Here is a 24,812-nt window from a genome sequence, read left to right on the forward strand (position 1 = left end):
GGCCAGTTGGTGGCTATAGTTGTCCATGTGGCCACTTGTACTGTACTGTACTGTACTGTACTGTACTGTACTGTACTGTACTGTACTGTACTGTACTGTACTGTACTGTACTGTACTGTACTGTACTGTACTGTACTGTACTGTACTGTACTGTACTGTAGAGCTCTGTGCTGTACCATACCATGCTGTACTGGACTGTAGTGTATACTATACTGTACTGTGGTGTGTGTGTGTGTGTGTGTGTGTGTATGACTGTGTGTGTGTGTGTGTGTGTGTGTGTGTGTGTGTGTGTGTGTGTGTGTGTGTGTGTGTGTGTGTGTGTGTGTGTGTGTGTGACTGTCTAACCATCAGCTTGAAAAAAAAACCCCATTATGGTATGGGACAAGGTGTTGAGAACCCCCCTTCAATCACCATATCAGACTATACGCTGTAAGTGAGGCTGGAGGCATGAGGTCTGGAATGGCATCCAAAAGAGTGAAGCAGAGCTGAACAAAGCAGCAGCAGAAAAGGAGAGCTATAGGCGAAACCGAAAGGCACCTCAATCGGTGTCAGCAGGCGACGGCAGCGCATTCAAAGGCCATCACTGCCAAAGAGACTGCCTCTCACGTGCATTTTTTTGTGCCATTCTCTCCAGTCGAGACTGAAGGCCGCTACTACAATGAATGTGGAAATATGTAGCGCAATAACAGTATGGCACATAAAAGCAATATTTGTACAGTAAGTATGACAGTTGCGTGGAGGCAACGTAGTGCAGATGGATTCCTGTGGCATGCAGAATTGTTTGTGCATGGAGTGATATGTGCTAACAGATTGGTTTCGTAGGAGAAGCCGGACGGATAAACGGGCATATTGGTTTCCATTATAGTAGAAGGATATGCATCATAGTGTGAAACATGTTATAGCTGTCCATTCTGCCTATCTGTCACAATTGCATTTGCAAAGTGGGGAACAGTCCACATTTGCATTGCTGCATTTGCAGGTACAGTCACCTTTACAGGTGCATCTGGATCAGCTCTCTGCAAGCTCTGGAAACTAGGGGTGCACGATTATGAAATTATGACCCATATCCGATCTCCGATTATTTGCAGGGTCATATCTGCCGATAGCGATACCGAGGACCACAATGGAAACAAGTCTAGGCCCTAGGGGCTTGGCCCAAAGCATGTTAATAAAGTATTAAATCAATCAATAAATAGCCATTTCCAAGTGTCTGTTTTCACAACTGAATGACTACTGAATGAGATGAGTACACAAATGTAATGTTATTTTTACTCAAGATTTTACATCATAATGATTTGGCTTTTGTTGTATATAGACTAGAGGTACTAGACACTTTTGATTTATATTGAACTAATTTTTTATTTTTTTTCCTTTAAAAACATTTAGCTGGTGAAAACCGATTAAATATATTAATATATATATTAAAATATATTATTATTTTGAGACCGTTCCGATACCGATATGGCATTTTTTATGGCCGATACGGCCTATTCCGATTATGCTATATCGATTCATTGTGCATCCCTACTGGAAACTCTGGAATGGTCAGCCAAACTGACACCCATGACCCTTCTTCCTTGGCCCACCCATGAACCCTTCTTCCTTGGCCCACCCATAGTTCTGTGGAGAAGGAATCACTTGGTGGCTTGATGTGCTGGTGGCCCAGATGCCCGCTTGGTAGACTGCAAAAGCCTATAGGCGGATTTTCACATATTTCGCACATAATTATTTCATTGATATTGATAGTCTTGTAATTTGATATTTAAAATAGATATTTGACAATGGCTGTCCTAAAGAAGCCTCATACAAAATGTGGCGATTTTATCCGCAAGTGCACAATTCTCCTAAAAAAGTGCACTAAGCCACCAGACTATACTATTTAGCTCTTCCTCTCTCTGCCCTGCAGCCCCACTTGGCCCCTTTCCTACTGCAAAACATGATGCATGTAGCTTCAACAAAAAAGCATTTGTGCACTTCTTTACATCTGTGATGATGTTACAAAGTTCTGATTCTGTCGTTTTACACACTTCTTAGACTGAGAGCAGGTGAGCTCAACAATACGTCTATAGTTTGAAGAACAATTAAATAATGCATGTACTATAATGAACTGAAGATATATTTAAAATAAAGGTTGATGTGAATTGAAATCCTTGTAATGCATTTATTTTTCATTGATTCTTGACATTTTACATCTCTATTTGGCCCTATGCATGTGTATATGGATCCTATATCCACACAACACTGGCTGTATCCCAATAATTTTGGGCAATTTATTCTTGCCTTGAATGTATTGGAAATTTGGGATACATTAAATATATATAATATATATATTTGTGTGTGTGGAACTTTCTGTCTTTTGGTAGGGCCAATGGGTCTGGTCCACAAGATTCGATACACCACCAAGATACCCATGTACCTGTCTAAATACTTCCTTAATGTAAACGAAGTCCACACCCACAACACCAGAGGGAGTGCAACAAACCATGTACAACCCAGATTCGGCACAAACAAGGGACTAAATTATTTTCGCTCCTATGCCACCAAAATGTGGAACGCCCTACCAACAGTCATTAAGACATGTGAATCCCTTGACTCCTTCAAAACCGCTCTCAAAGGGCACATACGGATGGCTGCAATTCAAAACTGGCCTCTGTAAAATCTGAATCCCCCTCCCCCACCCCATTTCCCCTCACTGTATATGTATCTTTTCCCTTTTTGCTTCCTATATGATGAATTCCTGTTCTGTTCTTTAGCTACATAGAAGTGTCTATTTGTATGTCTCTAAATGTTTTGATGAATTGAACAATGTGGACCCTGTTGTAAACAAGTGTAATGCTTAATTGGGTCGTCCACTCACAGTTAACAGTCTTTGTATTGAGTTTGTGCTTAAAATGTACTGTAAATTCTACAAACTGTTAATAAATATTTCAATCAATCAAAAAAAAGCATTCGTTTTTATTTTCTGTTCCAGACTTCCAGTAGGTGGCGGCAGCGCCTCGATCCTCTCAGCCTCTGGGTGGCGGTATGCGCTTTACATTGGAGATAACCATAACCCCCGGCGTCAATAAACCTCTACGAAGAAGAAGGGGAGGAGACGGAAGTGGTTCACGTTTTAGAACTCTCCTCCAAAACAATGGTCTGTGTTGTTATGAAATCTGCAGTGTGAAAAAGATGTAGCTTTCATAACAGGCTCTTCCACAACTTAGCCCGTGTGCGAAGTTTCCTCTCATCGGGGCATTGTAGATCTGCAACAACAACAATACCCTCGTCTCGTCTGTTGTGCACAAAAGTTGCAGAAGGCATCATCATCATCATGGCTAAACGCAAACAATCTGCAGCAGGTACAGCCGCGGAGAATCGTACAAAGAAACTAAAGCCAGTGTCTAAAAGAAAGATGCAAAAGGAAGCAAAAGCAAAGAACGGTCCAGGTATGAAAACCACGATTTAATGAATCAATTCATAAGTTGACTTAAGTTGAATTTATAATACAGACTTGGATTTGACAGCCAGTCTCCGTGCAGGTGCATCGTGCCGAGCATTGCAGACTCTAGCCTCAGAGACCACATGCATTTTCCTTTCAAAAGAAAATAAAACACCCTCGGAGACTCTGCAGACTTGGAGTATAGAACTCTACTGTAGTCTTCGATCAAGACTATCATAGATGTATTTTGACTTTTGCTTTCGTATCTATGCAAAACTATGATGATCCAAGGCTATGCTTGATTGATTAATTGATTGTTTGCAGAATTACAGTACATTTCAAGTACAACTCAATACAATATATGATCGACTTTGCATAATCCCTGAGTTTAGCACTGTTTAGTGTTTAACCTAAGTTAAAAGGTTAACTAATTGTGTTCATGATGGTGTTCAACTGTTCATTTTAATAAGAATATGTTCTCTGTTTTTAACTTTGTTGTGACGTGGTAATAATATAATTGAGTAAGCTGATTGGTAAAAAGACAAATCTTATTCTCACTCTAATGCCAATTTCTTGTTTATTTCCACAAGTCCATCCTCTTTATGGATCTGTCTGTCTTCTTGCCTTTTGTACCCTTTAAAAAGTGTCTATCTCATCCTAGCCTGGGGTCCACCTTAGCCCTCCAAGCAGGACCCAATGCTACTGAAGTTTCTGACTTTTTGACGACACAGAGCATTGCGTCCTGTTGCAGCAGTTTCCTGCCACCTGGTACGCAGACTACATAAAACATAAACAACGTGTTTATGGCCTGTCTGCGCTCTTTGACGACATTCTTTCGTGTGAGGGTTTCTGAATATGTGAAGTATAAGTACCCATACATGCCGCTGCGAATATCTCCTGTGGCGCGGAAGCCGTTAAGTATTTGTAATCTTTGTTTGACCGATTTGGTCGCTTTGATTCTCCTCTTCCTTCCTTGTTTATTGACACCTCATTGTACCGCCTATCTGGCTAGCTAGTGGGGCTATAGCTATGACAGAGCAGATCAGAGGCAGGGACGTAGCCGCACAAGCCAACCGCACACCGGGAGGCGGTACAATAAACGGTAAACAAACAAGAAGAAATAAAGCGACCAAATCAGTCAAACAAAGATTAAAAATACTTAACGGCTTCCGCGCCACAGGAGCTATTCGCAGCGGGATGTATAGGTACTTAAAGTTCATGAATTCAGAATAACACAAACAAAAAAAGGACGTCAAACGCCGCAGATACGATCTCAGAGAGAATATTTACGTCCGCGTTCCAGAATTCCCATACGAAAATATAGTCATGAACAGGGACCCTACATAAAACTCGTCCAAATTTCAGAAAAGCTTTATGGAGGGTCCCGAAAGGGGCTAGGTCCACCTATGCTTTCTATGGCATAGGCAGCTCCCGGCCGGATCCACCGGGAGAATCTAGACACAGCTGTGCGACATGAGACTGATTAATTAGAGACAGAGAGAGAGAGGAGTGTGTGTGTGTGTGTGTGTGTGTGTGTGTGTACATCATAGACTGTAAAAAATATGGACAAAGCGTTCCCCGGGTCTAACATGAACGTAAAATGAAGCCTGAAATCCCTTGTAAGTCGCCATCTTTCAAGATCCGTTTTGGCCCAGCTGGCCATTGGCTGGCCCAGACAACGAGGCGGGACTTCCCCCCTTCTTCTCCGTTGGTTTTTATTTTGACTCGAGTGGGTGGGGACTCCCGATCATAGACTGTAACGGTAGCCACGCCCCTCAGAACATACGCGACTTTATGGTCATTTATTTTATAAATGGGACCATAATTTTCCAAAAAGAATATTATGACATTAGAAATGAGACTTTAAACTAGTGACTGGAAGCAGAAAGTATTCATGACCATGTTTATTAAGGTAATACAGTCTAGGTGAAGTTGGGCCCAAATACATGGGCCTCTATGGAGCTATGGGGCTTTTTGGGTCCAGTCCAGCGCCACAACAGGCCATTATATGAACTACCGATTTCAAATGAGGCTTCACGAAATAAAAAAAAGACTGCCCCCCTGGTGTACATGTGTGCGTGTGTGCGTCAATTTAACAAAGATGCAGACAATCCGAAATCAGCAGAGAGTGATCAACGTTTGCGCTATACTCTATGCCGAATTGAAGTGGACTCGGACCCAGACTTTTTTTTTTCTCCTCCCTGGAAATAAAAACGTCTGGGTTTCCGAGGCTAATCTCATCCTAGCTGCAAGCAGGGAAGTCCTATCTATCGAACACTAACCCCTAACCACAAGCAAATCTTAGATCATATTTGTATTAATATCTGGAATCTAGAGTTGCAATACCAACCCTAGACAACCTATCCAAAACAGAAACGTATTAAACAACCAAAAATATGCAGCTTTGCGGAAATCTTGAACTTTCCATCCATAGACATGTTATGAGTTACCTTCTGTCAATACATTCTGTGCAGGTGATGATTCTTCCAAGTGCACATAATGCAGGAAGCACCAGGCAGGTTGCTTTATTGAAAACTAGCACTTCACAGTGAGTGAAGGCCGAAGGGGTGCAGGATGCAGCTTATTTGCATCACTGTCGGATGAAAGGGCTGTCAAAGCCTTAAGGGTTAGTAATAGTATTGCAACTCTAGAATAGTAAAGTAGTATTCAATATTCACTATAGTATTCATTATTCATGTTGTATTAACTCATATTGCACCTTTACGGACAGCTTGGGTTATTTTTTCTGTACCTGTGTATAATGCTCATTATCACAAACACCTGTGTTACCTGCAGGGCTGCCATATTTCAGAAAATGTCAAGAGTGAGACTCTAGTGTCTTAATGTGTTCGACGCTGTCCGAAGGGTGGCGGCGAAAAATCTTGGCTTTTTTTAATGTCAATTTGGCCCGTTTTAACGTTGATATTTAACCTTAACACTGATGTCTTCACCTCCATGCCAGCTGCTCTCCCTGCACTGACAGCCTCCTCATGCTTAAAGTAGAAATGAAAAAGATATCTACCTATCTATCTATGCTCCTCAGACCCACCCAGCCAGCCACACACATAGTGCTCAGACCCAGCCAGCCAGCAAGCCACACACATAGTGCTCAGACCCAGCCAGCCAGCAAGACACACACATAGTGCTCAGACCCAGCCAGCCAGCAAGCCACACACATAGTGCTCAGACCCAGCCAGCCACACACATAGCTCCGTAAGGGAGTGGTTGCACCACTCAAAAAATCTTCAAAAAACTGAAGAGGCTACTGGAGATTGGAGAACCTGATTTGGACATGATCTGATGCAGGACAATGTCACTATGACAGAAAGAGAAGATGGGTCTGGCCACATTCATTCACCCCATAATCTCAGTGGAAATTGGGGAATATGTCAGAAAACTGGAATGTGGGAAAATTCCTTATTTTTACATTTTCTTAGTTCAAACACATCTGTGGGCTCTCTCTCTCTATGAAGAGAAACAAGTCCCTCCCCCTTCACTTCACTTCACTTCACTCACACACACACACAGACACACACACACACACACACACACACACACACACACACACGACTTTGTCCCTATAATCTGCACGGGCTATGGCACCGTTCCACTTCCTCATATCACGCAAGAGACGCCACACACCAGTATAGAAGAGAGATAGTCACAGGTCACTTACTCACTTGTTGTAACTTGTGGGGGCTATATTGTCTTCCATGAAAAATATTTCGAAGCGATGTTAAACTCCGCATGGCTCATTTCCATGCGTCACACAGTCAGGGACCCTGCTGAGGTCCACTGTTTACCCTCCTGCATATATCAGCGCTGCATGCAGATGGGCTATTTTACCGTATGTGAGGACGCACACATGAGCGTGCGTTATTACGCGGCGGAGCCGCAGAGAAAATTGTTATTTATCATTATAATGCGTGTGAAATGGCATGTGTGGCGTGGTGCGTGGTAAAGGGTTAAATTGCGTGACTGTCACACTCAAAGGGTGAGACATGGCAGCTCTGGTTACCTGTGTATAATGCTCATTATCACAAGCACCTGTGTTACCTGTGTATAATGCTCATTATTACGAACAAATTGTTGTGCTCATTTTACATCACTCAACATCCTGCGTATGACGAATGATGTAAAATGAGCACATGCACATGTAAAACACAGCTATTAAAGAGGGAGAACAGTAGAATAATTATTGACAGAAAGTTGTTCATAACTTGACAACAGTGGAGTTTATGAAAGCAGCACAAAGACGTTAACCCAAGCTGTCCATGTCTTAATGACTGTTCCACATTTTGGTGGCATAGGAGCGAAACGAATTTAGTCCCATGTTTGAGCCGAATCTGGGTTGCACATGGTTTGTTGAACTCCCTACATATACACATACCCAGTGAGTCACTTTCAGCTAATCTCATCCCATGATTCTCATCTTCTGAGTTACCTATTGAGCAGCGGTCCACAAACTTCATTGGCCGTGCACCCCCTGTTACCTCCTGACCTAGCTGACACACTCCCCCTCGTTGAATTTGGCCGAAAATTACAATTATTTAAATATGATTATGGCAAATAATCACAGAATGTCACTGTACTGAGAGACAAGCAGCTCCTGTATACTCCCACTATACATCATCCTTGCAACAGTGGTTTACCAGATTTTGCAGTTTTTTGCTGCTAAATAACAGCATGATAAAACCGCCATTACCCTTTTCATGCCACGCACCCCCTAGAAGGCGTTCGCGCACCGTCCACAAGGGGTGCACGCACCACAGTTTGGTATATAGAGTAATACGAGTATTAGCTCACAACTCCCATACAGAAGCTGAACATGAATATCTCTCTACCAGTTGAGACCCTGATGAAGGCACATGCAGGCCCAAAACGCCTTGGTCGTTTTTTTTTAACCCTTGTTTTTTAATAGATTAAAATAAAGGGTTTTTCTACCTCAACTGCACAGACCTACCTTGGACCCTCTTTAAAGTTCGGCACCTTCTTAGTTCTTACCTACTTCCACATTGATCTTTACAGATTCAACGGTATAGAACGGAATAGCCACATTGTCAAGATTTTTCAAAAATAGCAGACCTACAAGCTCATAATGCGGCACTCGGTGCCGCGCTATTAGCTTGTAGATCTGCTATTTTTCAATAGCTATAATGCTTAAAACACCAAAAGGGGTTCCCGCGAATCCCGCCCAAAATGGGTTAAAGAAGTCTGGTCCTGTATTAATGAATATCTTTCTATTTCTCTCTCTCTCTCTCTCTCTCTCTCTCTCTCTCTCTCTCTCTGTCCTCAACAGGTAATGGAGTCACGATTGAGAGGAAGAACACATCTAAGCCACGTTCCTCCCCCAAACCAGCAAGGGCCTCTGCCTCCAGGACCACCACCTCCACCACCAGCAAATACTTCACTTCACCTCTGAAGACACAACCAAAGACTAGCCATGACGACGACGATGATGAGGATGACTTTGATATGGTCCCCATGGCAACCGCCACTGTTGAAACTGACACAAACCAAGACGATGATGATGAGGAGGAGAGTGAGGAAGATGACTGGGAGGAGGTCGAAGGTGAGAAGGATATTATAAAGACTGAACATCGCTTGTCTGTCTGTCTGTCTGTCTGTCTGTCTGTCTGTCTGGTACAGCTGTATGCAGAAGAATTAAGAAGAAGCTTTTGTGCCTAACATGGTGTGTTGGCAAATTTATTTACGCTGTGTGTGTGTGTGTGTGTGTGTGTGTGTGTGTGTGTGTGTGTGTGTGTGTGTGTGTGTGTGTGTGTGTGTGTGTGTGTGTGTGTGTGTGTGTGTGTGTGTGTGTGTGTGTGTGTGTGTGTGTGTGTGTGTGTGTGTGTGTGTGTGTGTGTGTGTGTGTGCGTGCGTGTGCGTGCGCGTTTATCAGAGCTGGATGGACCTCTGGGCCCAGCAGGGCCATCAGAGCTGGTCCTGCCGTCCCAACCAATCGAGATTGAGATTGAGACTCCAGATCTTGTTCACAAGAGACAGAAAAGGTTTGTGTATGTGTGACTGTACTGTACTGTACTGTACACACATTCAATTGTTTTTCTTTTTTCTTTGTTTGCTCTTTCTTGCACTCTTTATTCTATCCCTTTTGTTTGCTGTTCTTGCTGTGATTCATTGATTGATGTGATGGGAGTTTTACTCTTATGTACCTGTTCCTGCACACAACAAAGTAGCCTACAAACTTGAACCTTGTGTTGCACTGTAGAAGTTCCCATCGTCAACCTCTCTACGATAGCTACTGATTAAATCCCTTTGCTGATTGGTCAGGGAGAAGAGGAAGGCGGAGTGGGAGACGTACCTGAGGAGGGTGGTGAATCGCTTCAACAAGGATCTGCTGATAGACACACACAAGGTACACACACGCGCACACACACACACACACACATTTAAAAAATGTGTTCAAACAAGTTCAATAAACACACTTTCTAATTGTCTCTCAGGTTCACCTGATGTGCCTCATAGCCAATGGGATGTACCGGAATCGACTGTGCAACGAACCAGATCTGTTGGCCATCACTCTGTCTCTACTGCCGGTCCACTTCAGTAATGTAGCCAAGGAACGCATGGACAATCTCTACCTCTCTGGACTGCTCAAATGGTGCATACGTGTGTATATGTGTAGTGTATGTGTGTGTGTAATGTCTATTATGTATTGCGCTATTTGTGCAATTCCAAATAAAACAATAAAAATGTGTTTGAGCAGTAAAATCCCTTGTTTTAATTGAACTTCTTAGAGTATATAGTGTTACATTTGTGTTAGTAAATTGACACTTGATTCACTGCTGATCTGCCAGTAGACTTGAGGTGAGGTGCTGGAGTCACAATGAGGTATATAAGTAAAAAGCACACTCAAATCTGTGCAAAATCTGATTTTTGTAATTTACAAGACTGCAAGCTTTCGGTTGTTAGACCTCCTTCAGGTTGCTTACGTGTACTTGTAGCTTAGACCTAAACATATATCAATCCTATGTGATAATTTCTGCTCACCTTTCTTCATGATAAACACTCTCTCACACGCACGCACACACACACACACACACACACACACACACACACACACACACACACACACACACACACACACACACGTACACACTACACTCACATCTGCTGCTGTATTTCTCTTTCTCACTCTTCCCTCCGTCTTCTCCATCTCTCCAGGTTTGTTGCTACGTTCACCCTGAACCCCAGTCTTGCCTACGAGGAGCATCCGGACCCCAGGGGTCTGCTGGAGAGACGGCTGGCCAGCCTGTCTGCCAGGGACCACCGGGAGATGACGCATGTTAGTACTACCTTCATCTCCGATATCTGCTATATACTGGATGTGTCTGTCTACAGGTTGACTCATACTACCTGATGAAAGGTCTGAGCAACCCAAACTTTGGATTTACATTCAATTGGGGCGGCGGTGGCTCAGGGGCAGAGTGGCCAGATGGTAACCGCAAGGTGGCCAGTTCGAACCCGGGCTCCCCCAGAGTCAGTGTCGGAAGAGCAAGACTCTGAACCCCTAATTGATCCCGAGTCCCGATGTGCTGGTTGGTGCCTTGCATGGCGCGGCAGCCATTGGTGTATGAATGTGTGTGTGAATGGGTGAATGTAATGCACAATCTCTGTAAAGCGCCTTGGATAAAGGCCCTATATAAATGCACCATTTAAGGTGTGAAGACAGTGTGAAGGATTATGTTCTTTGCTTTTCTCATGCGTTGACTGCCTACTCTGCACCTGTCCCTTGACACATGAGAGAAATGCAACAGTAAAGTTGCATTCACTCCGAATATCACTTTATTGTCGATTACGTTTGCGCACTGCTGCCGAATATTTTATATTATATTTTTTCCGCAGCTGTCTAGTGGGGTGTTGGTGACAGGCAGCTAGTTATAGCCTTTCGTATCTGCAAAACGCAGCAAAAAAACACTGGTGTGTAACCACCTTAAATTCAGCAGTATAGTGGAAATTGGTTTGAATTTATAACCCAGCTATTGTTATAGTTGTCTTCTTTTTTTATTACCCTTTGACCCATACGCTTTGTGTTCCTACAGCTTTTCCTATTGGTTCTAAGGTCCCTGCAGCTCTTCTGCCGATTGGTTATCTCCCTGCAGCCGATTTCCCTCAAACCTCCACCTGCTAGGGTAACGAGTACCGACAATCTGTTTCTTTTGTTCCACTGTGCTTTGTATTTGTTCACTTTCATTCAAATGTAGAGTACGTTCAGAATTACATTTTTAATTAAACAGACCCACTTTCCAACCCCTCTTCTCACTGCCGCTGCAGGGAAAACGAGCTAGTTCCTCCAGCAGTGCCCCAGGAGAGAGCAACCCTCCTGGCCAGACAACCCCCAAAGACAGCACCACGCCTTCTGAGCCCAGGGGGTCTCGTGGTGTCAAAAGACCTGCTGGAGGGAAGGCCAAAGGAGAGCGCGGGGGAAAGAAAGCCAAGAGGAAAAACATAAAAGAGGAGGAAGACGAAGAAGAGGTGGGAGGAGGGAGGAGTGTGACGATAGGCGGACAGAAGCCCAAGAACGCGAAACGCCGCAGTGTTGCTTCAAAGGTTAGCTACAAGGAGGAGAGCGGGAGCGAAGGGAGGGAGAGCTGGCTCAGTGAGGTGGAGGAGTTTCAGCTGAGCAGTGCGGAGGAGAGCGAGGATTCTGAAGGTTGGGCTAAATCCCAGAAGGGCAAGAAGGGGAAAGGAAAGACTAAAGCCAAGTTAAACTACACAACGCCACAAAATAAATCCCTGAAAGGGAAGAAGGGGAAAGGAAAGGGTAAGGGCAAGACAAACTACACAACGCCACAAAATAAATCCCAGAGGGGTAAAGGAAAGAGCAAAGCCAACACAGCAATGCCACAAATCAAAAGTGAAGGATGCGCGAGTAAGAAGGCGACGAACAAGCAGGAGGATGACAAGTGGGAGGAAGTGGCGGACGACAAGAGAGGAGGAGGACGAGTGATGATAAACAAAGGATTCACTAGAAAGAGTGGAGGCCTAAGGATACGCGGGCCAGGTGCAGACGAGTGGCTGGAAGTATACGTACCCAAAACGTCTTCCTGGGTTTGCGTGGACGTGCAGCAGGGGATCGGCCGGCCACACCTCTGCCCCCAGAATGCAACAGCGCCCGTGACCTACGTGGTGTCCGTGGACGGCCACGGGCACCTGAAGGACCTGGGCAGGAAGTACGACCCCACCTGGATGACATCGTCCAAGAAGAGGCGGGTGGAGGAGGACTGGTGGGAGGACACGTTGAGGCCATTCCTGGGACCGGAGAGCGAACGGGACAGACAGGAGGACAAGGAGGTGAGACAGACAGACAAATTATTTAGATTATATAGATAAATTGGCAAAAGTGGATGACCGTCACGACATCCAGTCTACTACACCAAATGATCTGTGTTAATTTAACGGGATAGTGTACAAAAACAACAAATGTAACCAAAGAGTAGCACAGGCTGCAGTGGGCTCCCTCGACATAAATTATGATCTGTGGATAATGAAACCTAAGATAGTTTAATGTTTTGTTCTAGAACTTCCATGTCATAAATTACACAGGTCTGTTAATATCGCAAGAGTTCTTAAGCTGTAGATATGCTTATTTTATTTTTGTTTGTTAAATTCCTGTGTGGATAAAACAAATCATAAGCCTTTGTTTGGGACAGAGCTGATTTTCTGAATTTCACCTCCAATTTCCATTTTAAATCCGAGGTGGGAACCCATAATGGAGGTACCGTCCGAATTGGACATTCAGTGTTACACTCAGTGTTTAGGTTGCTCACTGTTATGCTCGTAGTCTACATACAATAACAATATAAACATCAAACGTCATATGAGACTAGAATAGAGGCTACTACTACAAATATCACAGGTGTTCTGGTGTTTGAAGGCAATTTGGTGATGGTGGTGGAATTAAGACCTGCCTGCCCCATTCAGCCTCCACTGCACCCTTAACTGAATTCCAAATGTCTGCCTCCTCCTCCTCGCTTCCTCCGTCATCTGTACTCCAGCATGGCAGTGTTACGGTGAAATTGGTGACCTGCAGAAATATGTGACAATGGCGTAGACGTCATAACGTCAGTGTACGAAGAACGTTAATCATTGCGGTTTGTTTATTAGCAGCGTTCAACCTAGCTGTAATTATGACACGTATTAAAGGGTCCGTAGCACTGCCATGCAGGAGTACAGATGACGGAGGAAGTGAGAAGGCAGAAAATTGAGTATTGGAATTTGGCTATACTGATGTCTGTCTGTCTGTCTGTCTGTCTGTCTGTCTGTCTGTCTGTCTGTCTGTCTGTCTGTCGGTCGCTCTCTCTCATAATCTCCAGCTTAATGCCAAGATGATAGACAAGCCTCTTCCAACAGGCATTGCAGAGTATAAGAACCACCCCCTGTATTGCTTAAAGAGGCACATGTTGAAGTATGAGGCTCTCTACCCCCCCACAGCAGCTGTACTAGGCTACTGCAGGGGAGAGCCTGTATACTCTAGGTGAGTAGTATTGCACTACAGTAGGTGCTCAAACAATAACTAGATATATTACACGCATGCATGCACGCACGCGCGCACACACACACACACACACACACACACACACACACACACAGACTGAGAGAGAGAAAGCCAACAGACTTGCTTGTGAAATGAGATATTCTTTGATTAAAACGTTAATACATTATTGATGAAGTAAGCACACATTCTTAGAAACAGAAATTCCTACTAGAACCAAAAACTATTCCCCATAGCATAACCTTTATTGGTTATTAGGGATGTACGATATCAGCATCTGCAATATCGGCCTTAAAATTGCGATATAGGTATCAAAATAATGTACCGGGCGTTATATTATTTCATAAAATATTTATTTTTGAATGGGAATGGGGAAAAGTCTGAAAGCTGCAGGTTCAGTCAGTACTACGTTTAAGTTATATAGGCCTAATAAATCAGATAAGAATGCATTCAAATTGGCTAATGGGAGCAAACTCATATAGGTGTGAGGGCTGCATAGTGGCCCAAACTCCTAGATGTGAGGACCTACCTACTAGTATAAGATAAGGCCAACATTTCAATATCCCTACTTCATTATCTTATTATATGCTTTCAGATCTGTTTCAGGGCGTTTCACGTAGGTAAAACTAGGTATGATGAGAAATAGCCACTACTGGTGTGGTGTGAGTGCACGGTTAGGCAGGCTGTCAGGCTGCTGTGTTGATTTCGTCGACTAAAACTAAGACGACTACCTTTTTCCACTGATGAAAACTAAATGGAAACTATGATGACTAAAACTAAGACTAAATATACTGACAATTTCGTCAACAAATACAAACTAGACTAAAATGTTAGGGAGGGACTCATTTTACAATTTGTTGCATGCTGAAAATAGACGATCTACAAGCTCACAACACGTCGCAGCGCGACACGTTGTGGGCTTGTAGATCGGCTATTTTCAGCAAGTGAAAAGAACTGTCATTACATCAAGGCCTGCCAAAACACATTTTGTTCGACTAAATCAACTACGGTAGATTTAGTCGACAAAAATCCTATGATATTTAGTCGACTAAAACTAGACTATAAAACAGTCTAACACTAAGACATTTCAGGTGACTAAAATGTGACTAAAACGAAATAAAAACTATTCAAGAGACTATGACTAAAACTAAAATCGAAATTTGCTGCCAAAAACAACACTGTCAGGCTGTCTCTAAATGTTATTGTAAATGAGTATTGTACTTGTTTTCAGGTACTGTGTGCATACGATGCATTCCAAAGACACGTGGCTGAAAGAGGCACGCACTGTCAGACTGGGAGAGGAGCCGTACAAGGTAACATACTCTTTTTCCTTTTCTTATTCATTTTTCAGCTTTTTTTTCTTTTCCCTCTCAATCCCAACCATTTTGCTGCTCCATGTTTCTGTCACTCTCCCCTGATCTTGTCTCTCTTGTTATATTCCATCCGTCTTTCTCCCAACTCTCTTTCTCCTCTCCTCCTTTACAATATATTAAAAAGTCAGTTTCTCCCTTTCTCGCCCTTCAATCCCCTTTCCAATGATATGTGTGTTGATGACGTACGTGTACGTGTACATGTACCACTGTATGTGAATATTGTTATCACTCTCTTGTCATCAGATGGTGAAGGGTTTCTCTAATCGTTCTCGTAAGGCCAGGATTGTGTCCGAGCAGAGGGAGGAGAAGGACCTACCTCTGTTTGGAGAATGGCAGACTGAGGAGTACATGCCTCCTATAGTTGTAAACGGGAAGGTAGGTCTCTCTCTCTGTGTGTTGGCAGACAAAGAAGGCTTTTTAGCCGAACTTCAGGGGCTCCCCATGTTTCGCGGAATTCAAACATACAGTATCTTGTAGATATAGCCAATTGGCCATGGATGCTGATCATTGCATATGCTGCTGCCATCTATTTTGGTATCGGTGATGTGCTGGCCAAGTTGAATAAGCTAGCAGTGATAACTAGCAGTGAACACAATTTTGTATTTTTATTTTTTAAATGGAAACCCTGTAACGGAAATATTATGTAATTCCTTTCATGGGAATTTTGAAACATGGTATCTCTGACACAGTGACGTGCACAGATAGACACTAGGGGGTGCTAGAGCACCACCTGCCCATGTCCCTCTGAATAGCAATGTGACCTTTTGAAAAAACAAACGAAAAGGCGCGCTGCACAAGGTGCCCTTTCTTCACTTGAGCACCTGCCCCTCTAAATGTCTGTGCACGCCACTGCTCAGACATTTGAAGCCCGGGCAACTGCCAGCACTGTTTCCTCACACATCTTCCTTTTCTCTCTCAGTCACAACCATCTTGCTGCTCTCTCTCCTCATGTCTGGCTTGCGTGTTAATCTCGTGCAACTATTGACTAGCAATAGTGAATTAATCATAAGACGTTCCCCTTTCGATCCTAAAATTGTAGTGGAGTACGTCAGTAGAACTAGACTAAACTAAATCATACTCGAATATGGTACAGATTACATATAATTTAACAAAGTAAAACTTCCTCAAGATTTTACCACTGCTACCAACAGCATACACATGCACACTTCCTGTCTCTCCTCCTCTGCTAGGTTCCTCGCAATGATTACGGTAACGTGTACCTGTTTAAGCCGTGCATGTTGCCGTTGGGCTGCGTTCACCTCCAACTGCCCAACCTGCACCGCGTCGCCAAGAAACTGGACATGGACGCTGCTCCGGCTATCACAGGCTTTGACTTCCATGGAGGATACTCGCATGCTGTGTAAGATGGTGGTCAATAATTGATAAAACACATTTGCCATATTCAGTCAGAGGTCTGTCAGGGAAGTTTCTTATCTAATCTAAAGAATTTAACTGATATTAAATATAAAAAATCACACCCGTGTGAAGTGAGGGGTGCTCTTATCATTATACATCATCTCATGAACAACTGAATTTATGTGATTGGTTAGCCGATTTGCTCGTCTACATTTTCCCTTCTAGTAAGGGCATTTTATTGTATTTGACCAATCTGGGAACTAAGTCGTTACCAAGAAATGTCTTCACCAATGTGTTTCTAAGGGTGTCTAATAACATGTACTAAAATATTCAACTCCCATGAGAAATTTGAGTTATTAGCATAATATGTGACCATCTATTCTATATTGGAGAAGTTGTCACGTGGTGCAAAAGATGTGCCACTAGCCAATGAAAAGATGTGCCCATGTGGCCACTAGCCAATGAAAACTCAACCAACTCAACCAAGCCACACCCGTCACTAGCTCTCAGCCCCCCCCCCCCCCTCCCTCTTTGGCTGCTGTAATGTGATCTCCCCTATGGATCTCCCTCTCCGCACTCCGCAGAGAAACCTTACCTATAGTCGCCTCACCATTTAGCTTATTCCTTCTAAATCTCTGTATTTAAAATATAGGTCGCTCAGCGAATGTCTTAGTTACATTAACATTGTTCTTAGAAACTACTTGGTTTGTGCCTAACTACTACGATTAGACAGATCGCGTTTGTTATTTTGCCAGTACTTCTGATTGCACGCACACACACACACACACACACACACAACACTACCCCGTGTCCCACACACACACAACACTGCCGCGCAGATTTAAGCTGTCAAACCTATTTTGTTAAAGTTTCATATGCCACAGACACTTGCCTGAACTGTGCAGCTGATATATATACAGCATTGTCATATTTAAAAGGCGCTTTATAGCTTCTCTCAGCTCAAAGCGTGTATGAATAAGGAGATAAATGAACAGCTGACGTCGGTGGGAGAGGACGTCAGCTGTGTGTGTGTGTGTGTGTGTGTGTGTGTGTGTGTGTGTGTGTGTGTGTGTGTGTGTGTGTGTGTGTGTGTGTGTGTGTGTGTGTGTGTGTGTGTGTGTGTGTGTGTGTGTGTGTGTGTGTGTGTGTGTGTGTGTGTGTGTGTGTGTGTGTGTGTGTGTGTGTGTGTGTGTGTGTGTGTGTGTGTGTGTGAGAGAGAGAGAGAGGGAGGTAAACAGTCAGCAACACGTTAAATGTCTACTTGGCAGCGATGGAGCCATAAGTCCATACTCCATATCCATAAATTCGGGGACATAAATTGCGCAAAATACTGTTAAACATGACGGCATCAGCCTGCTGCATCCTCCTAGCTGTTGTGTGCTAAGCTAAATCATCATACAGAACAGTCAACACGGCATTGACCAGGGTTGCCACATTGACTGAGAGGGAAACAAGCAACCAGGTCTATGAAAATGTTAACACTTAACAGGCCAGATCAAGTCAGAAAATAAATCTAGAATAAGCAACAATATTGCTGACTGTCAAACATCATTGTCCAATGTTGTTTTACAGCAGTGGTTCTCAAACATTTTCATGTCATGGACCACTAATATTCTATATGTATATATATTATATATATATAATATATATATTTACTATATATATTTACACACACCGGTATATATACAGTGTACACAAACCGTATATCTAGGTGTGCCCCGAGATTTTTAGGCTATGAAAAGTGTGCCCTGGGACAAAGAAGTTGAGTTAAGCGGTGCCCAAAAGGTACAGTAGATCACGATCTACCAGTAACGTCAGATCAGGGGTTTTGTCGGCCAGCGCCAAAAATGCTCCCCGACAGCATAATCGGAGCAAATACCGGGCAGTGTGTATGAGCCATAACGTGTTGACTACACTACACTACACTAATAAGGACACATAATAATAACTAATAACCCATCCGTTACTACATGTGGAGTCAACTCCCGCAATTTCCTTCTTCCCATAGTGCGCGGCAAAGTAACTCTGGGATGAGCGGCCGCGAAATTCTAGTATCCTATATAAGGCAAAGAAATTCCAAATTGAATTATTCTTTAAATAGCATGTGACATGAAACTAGGGGGTTTTCATGATTCTGAATCCATTCCAAGCATTAGTTTTGCACAAAAAACACTCATTGGGCTAAATTCGGCCATATCCACTTTCCCAATTTATGTGCTGACCTCATCACATTTGTGATGACGGCTATGGCTGTTTTCCTCCCAAGGAGTGTTTTCTCTTACTATTCATTGTCAATGGCATTTAATGTTTGTGTTGCCACAAATTTACGTCATATTTGGTGGACATTTTACCTAATTTCTCCTTTCATTGTCAATGGCAAATATGAGATGTGAGGGGACAAAAGCTGTATATAGGAGGGGCTAGCACTCCTCAAAAATGATGTTGGAACTAAGAATGCTGTTGTTGTCTGCAGGGTATATTTATTAACATGCGTCTGTGACTGTGCATGTTTCAGGACTGACGGCTACGTTGTCTGTGAGGAGCACGAGGAGGTCCTCAGAGCAGCCTGGTTGGAGGATCAGGAGATCCAGAAAAAGAAGGAGGAAGAGGTATGTGTGTTTCTTTGTAAGATGTACAGAACATGAATATTTTTGGACACTGAACTAGTGGCAGTGCGCAAGAGCCGGGCTTCATTTCATTTGATGTGCCCCGCAACATTTATTTTGACCACGCATGCACACCTGCGCACCAGTTATGTGCACCCCTGTGTATATCCATAGGTCATGTTTGTGACGTCATCCCTATACAAACAAACAGGCCACTAGTAGGCTGTACAAATACATACGGAAGTGCTATCTTTGGGCATGAGAATGAATGACTTCAGGGGCCCCTCCTGAGGGCGGGGAGTGAGAATGAATGACTTCAGGGGCCCCTCCTGAGGGCAGGGAGTGCGACATCCAGCACTGACATCATGTAGAAACGTCATATATGGGCATACACGCCTGGCATCGTCATGGTGATACGTACCCCAGTTGGCTGGCATCTTCATCATGACACGCGTGACGTACCTGCCTCCGATTACGTGGCCCAGCCCTCGGTGCTTCGCTCCGCCTCGCTCGCTCTCTCTCTCTCCAGGGCGGCGCCGCTGTGGCGCACGGTCCCGCCGCGAGACGCCACACCGTATAAAAGAAGGATCAGAAGAGGTGTAGCGTCGATTAGCAGAAACTCCTATTCTTGTCACGGGAGACTCCAAAGCCCTCGTATATCATATCGTATATCAAATGTGTGTACGCGATGGAGAACGCCAAGGACATCATCGCCTGTGGTTTTGATGTCAACAAGACGTTCATCTTCTCCGACCTCGACTATTATGGGTTCGTCACCGGAGTTTTACCGTAACGTGGTGAAGATCCAGAAACATGTCACTTTCAACCAGGTCAAGGGGATCTTTGGCTTCACGGAAAGCGACTGCATAGGAAAGATCAGCTTCCCAGCCATTCAGGCAGCTCCGTCCTTCAGTAGCTCCTTCCCTAAAATATTCAAAGGCAGAAACAATGTTCCGTGCCTTATCCCCTGTGCCATAGACCAGGACCCCTACTTCAGAATGACCCGTGATGTGGCCCCCAGGATCGGCTATACAAAGCCGGCCTTGCTGCACTCCACCTTCTTTCCTGCCCTAGGGGGTGTTCAGAGAAAGATGAGCGCCAGTGAACCCAACTCCTCCATCTTCCTCACTGACACGCCCAAGCAGAGTACAAAATAAAGCAGCATGCGTTCTCCGGAGGCAAAGACACACTGGAGAAGCACAGGACGCATGGTGCTGACCCAGACGTAGACGTGTCCTTCATGTACCTGACCTTCTTCCTGGAGGACGATGAAGAGCTGGAGAAGATCAGACGGGACTATACCAGTGGAGCCCTGCTATCGGGGGAGTTGAAAAAGCGTTTGATTGACACGCTGCAGCCAATGATTGCCGAACACCAACGGAAAAGGAATGAAGTGACGGACGACAAGGTCAAGAAGTTCATGACCCCCAGGCCGTTGAACTATCTTTTGGGCAATGACAAGAATACCAATGTAAATCCTGTCACAATGTGACATCTCAAGAATGCATGTGTGAACTGGGAAACGGAATTCAAATCAAATTCAACACCTTCAGTGCAGGAGTACCTCAGGGGGGGTGCGTTTGAGTACACCAGTGCACCTGGAGGTGCACATCACCGAAAAGGTAGATCACGATCTACCTTTTAGGTCACAAAGGCTGTGCAGGTAGACACAGAATATTTAAATGGACACTTCACCCTTTTTGCAAAACAATATGTTAATGACGTTTAGAAGATTTAGAATACTTTTCCTGGGAATCTTTATGTGTGTGATATGTGGTATTAGATCATTTAGATTTTAGCAGTGAGCCCAGTGTCTATGATGTCATGGAGACTGGGCTCACTTTCTTCCTGGACTACATCAAGGAAGATTAGAGAAGGAAGTGACATGGTCACGTGACTGTGCTGCTCCATGACACTTCCAAATATCGCACCGGAAGTTACATGAATACAAAGCAGTAAATGAAGCAAACTTGACCAGTTCATAACAAACATTATGTATGGACCATTGAGACCTGTGTCATATAATCGGTTCAGGCATATAAAAGAAGACATATATCACTTATTATATATATATATATATATATATTTGTTTTCTAATCACTTGCTTTTCGATTTGCACAGAGTGCACAGTATATCATTTTATTTGAGGATTTAAACGGCAGCAGGTATCGTTTCTGTTCCGGGGGTATCGCGAGATTTGGCTGCCAGACAGGAAACGGTGGACAGTCTCGCGATACGTGGCACGTTCAGAAACGTACTTTTTGCCGTTTAGATACCTCTATAAACTTACACAGTGTACACATTGAAAAGCAACACAGCAGACAATAATGTGTTATATGTCTTCTGTTATTTGCCAGAAGTGATTACTTTACAAAAGATCTGTCATTCAGAAATATTGTTTGTGTAGCTCATGTTCATGAGCTGGTCACTGAGCTCTATTGACTCCAGTGCATTCTGCCGAACTTCCGGGTGCAGTTTGGCTTCCATGGTGCAATCTGCCGTCTGGAATTGCGTGATAGCGAAAATGACGTTGGTGACTTAATCTCAATTTCATATACCTTGGACTACATGTTGTCTCAGTAAGACAGCCCTCCCCCTATCCACAAGGAGGAGCAGTGCACCAAAGCATTATGGGAATTGTAGTCCAGGAAGAAAACCAAAAAATGTAATGTAATGTAATGTAATGTAAAAAAGATTAAAAAATGTACACACAAAGACCCCCAGGAAAGTGTTCTAAATCTTCTAAACATCATTAACAAACATTTAAAAAAAGGGTGAAGTGTCCCTTTTAATTTAAATATAAAAACAACCTGTCCGCTCAAACCCACAATGCAATAGGGCTATTTTGTTTTCAAGAGAGTTGCTGTGCACAAAAATGTCAGTAGCATTACAAATACTAATAAAAAAACCCTTCCTATTCCATTTCCTCCCCTCTATTTCCCATTCCAAGTGCATTTGTCTTAGGCTATTATGTAATGCCAGCTCAGCTATTCCAAAGCCCCCTCAAGTATTTAAACAAAAACATTCTGGTGAGTAGATCTTGTTCAGCTGGTCATTTTGAAAATAGCTCTCAAGTCAAAAAAGTGTGGGCACGCCTAACCTTGGTCCCAGCCTTACTCATCTGCGAAGAGAATAGCCTGGTCGGGTCGGAACATCCGTCAGATGTATTTCCCCGAATACGATATTTTCCGACCAATCACAACACTTGTTTCATACAAAGAGAATGTAAACTGATTTGTAAAGCGTCAACGTAATTTCCTTGAGCGGAACTTCCGCCAAAATCCTGCTACTTCCGCCAAAATCCAGAAATGCACTCTATAGCGTAGGTCCTGCCCAGCGTTGGGCAGCCCTTGGTGTACAGTATAGAAAAATGACGTTCAAATTCCTGGAGGTGCCTGTCTGTCTGTCTGTGCATGCGTGTGTATGTGTATTATTGTTATGTGTGTATATATAATTTCTAATATAATTTCTGACTTGTTGGTGTCCTCATGTTCAAATCTCATTTTCTATTTGGACATTTTATTACTGGAGAATCCGACAGTTAGTTGGCTCTTTTCAACCTATGTAAATTGTTATTGTGTTTTCCAGAAGCGAGAGAAGAAGGTGATCTCTAACTGGACTCTCCTAGTGAAAGGTCTTCTGATCAGAGAGAGACTCCAACGGAGATATGGTAAGAAGAACCAGGGGCCTGGTGGAGCAGGGACCTCGACTCAGACTCACACCCCAGCCGGAGACGGGGCAGATGGGCTGTTATCAGACGATGATGAGGAGGTTGAAAGTGGAGGTCCTGCAATAAAGACAGCTGCAGAGACTCTGGCCATGTCCTGGCCTCAGAACAGACAGGAGGAAGAGGATATGAATGCAAATGTACCGACAAAGAAAACAACCAAACGAGAGAAGAAAGGGCAGCAGAAACACCTTTTCCCCTTTGAGAACGTGTGATGTGGGAAACCAGTGGCAGCGGCTTCATGTGCTGATGACTAGTGTCTTGCATATGCCTGTCGTATGCAAAAACAATTTCTAAACTACTATGTGTAATATGGCTAAAACATAAACAGCAATTGATTGTTTCCTGTATGTCATTGGGAAGCTGGTCCATTACCTTATCAAGCCTTGTTCTTGTGGTTCAAACACTGGAAATTATTTAGCTCAGGGCTATATGTGAGGGTACACTACACTGCAGTGGTTTTCATGGGTCCAGGGACCCCTAGGCGTTTAACTTCAATTCATTAATCATTCATCAAACTGTTAAAGTCAAATAATGTATGAATGACTTTCCTATAGCAGTAGGCCTGTTTCAAACTATGAATCTATTTCACACGTACAATTATGACATTAAGACAATTTCAATTAATTGAAAACAGAATTCAATATTTGAATAAGAGAATGATTTGAAATGTGGGTCCGTGGCCGGCCAATCTGAGAACCCATCATCAAAAAAGAAAGTAAAAACAGCGCCCTCTTTTCCTTTGAATTGAGGGAGTCAACAGTTTGTCTCGAGAGACTTGTGGCCGGCTAACAGCAAATGAGAGTAAATTTGAGGGTCTGTGACATGAAAACGTTTGGAAACCCCTGCACTACAGCTCCTGTCTGTAGCAGATGTAAGTCACTGGGATCTCTCCCTCCATGGAGACGAAGCCTGGAAGACGAGGACAAGCATGCCATGCTGCTGTGTAACCTGAACTGTAGGTGGCGCTACATGAGTTTGGCCTGTACACCCAAAGAGCAGATGGACGCTTAGTCACATACGATACAGTACTCCCAGTCCCACTAAAACCACAGACCAACACAATGTTTCTGAAGACGACGGACACATCCTCTCCTCTCTTCAACTCTGTTTCTCTCGCTCACATTGATCTTATGACTTGCTCTTCCTTCCCAACACACACATACAGTACACTCTAGTCACTCACCTTGAGTTTTTTTTTTACATCTTTTACTGTATTCTGTTATCTGTTTCATCTCTATCACTTGCTACATACTCTTTCACACAGCCTCACTCTTGGTCTCTTTCAGAATTTATTGAATCTCTCTTCACATAGGTTTTATAATGTGGAAAATAGGTGAATGCATGTTATTAGACACTGTTTTTGTATCAAATATTTTTTCCAAGAAACGTTTAAAAACAACACTGTTCTGTACTGTAGTGTTGTTTATAATATATATCTTGCATATACTGTATAGTACTAAGCAACATTTAGATTATCAGTAATCATGTGAATTTCATATATTTCTAATATATTTTAAGGTCAAACTACACATGGTGCAGAGATTTCCTGCAGTGTTTCAAGGACAGACCTGGGTGTGTTCTCAGCCATAGCCTAGACTCGGAGAGTACAGCAGTAGTTTATTTTATTTTTTTATCTATAGTTTTTATCCCACGATTTTGCAACCCATTTTTTCACCCAGTGTCAATTAATATAATGTAATCCTCGGCGCTACACTTCCTCTGCCAACCTGGGGGGGGGGGGGGGGGCAGTGGACTGACCTTATGCTTCCTTCTATGCATGAGGAGTTCAAGCTTCTTCTTTTCACCGGCC

At 43.5% G+C, this 24,812-nt stretch overlaps 2 protein-coding genes across 2 annotated transcripts; both read left to right on the top strand.

The window, feature by feature from the left end:
* The first annotated feature begins 3,133 nt into the window (after nt 1-3,133).
* xpc (xeroderma pigmentosum, complementation group C) lies at nt 3,134-24,350 on the top strand. Its single transcript, XM_083768682.1, has 14 exons — nt 3,134-3,428; nt 8,721-8,993; nt 9,324-9,432; nt 9,713-9,797; nt 9,886-10,043; nt 10,607-10,727; nt 11,485-11,574; nt 11,717-12,736; nt 13,759-13,919; nt 15,169-15,250; nt 15,554-15,685; nt 16,501-16,670; nt 19,182-19,275; nt 22,861-24,350. Exons 1-14 carry the CDS (start codon nt 3,314-3,316, stop codon nt 23,212-23,214), a joined length of 2,964 nt encoding a protein of 987 aa, XP_083624808.1. The 5' UTR covers nt 3,134-3,313; the 3' UTR covers nt 23,215-24,350.
* LOC310861268 (tryptophan--tRNA ligase, cytoplasmic-like) lies at nt 19,680-20,764 on the top strand (the record flags this gene model as incomplete). Its single annotated transcript, XM_083768666.1, is given in 4 exon segments — nt 19,680-19,763; nt 19,922-20,035; nt 20,037-20,418; nt 20,421-20,764. Coding segments are annotated over 4 exon segments (924 nt in total).
* Nucleotides 24,351-24,812: the final 462 nt, after the last annotated feature.

This window comes from Protomyctophum parallelum (assembly GCF_964188405.1).
Source record: "Protomyctophum parallelum genome assembly, chromosome: 7".
In the NCBI taxonomy this organism is placed as follows: Eukaryota; Metazoa; Chordata; class Actinopteri; order Myctophiformes; family Myctophidae; genus Protomyctophum; species Protomyctophum parallelum.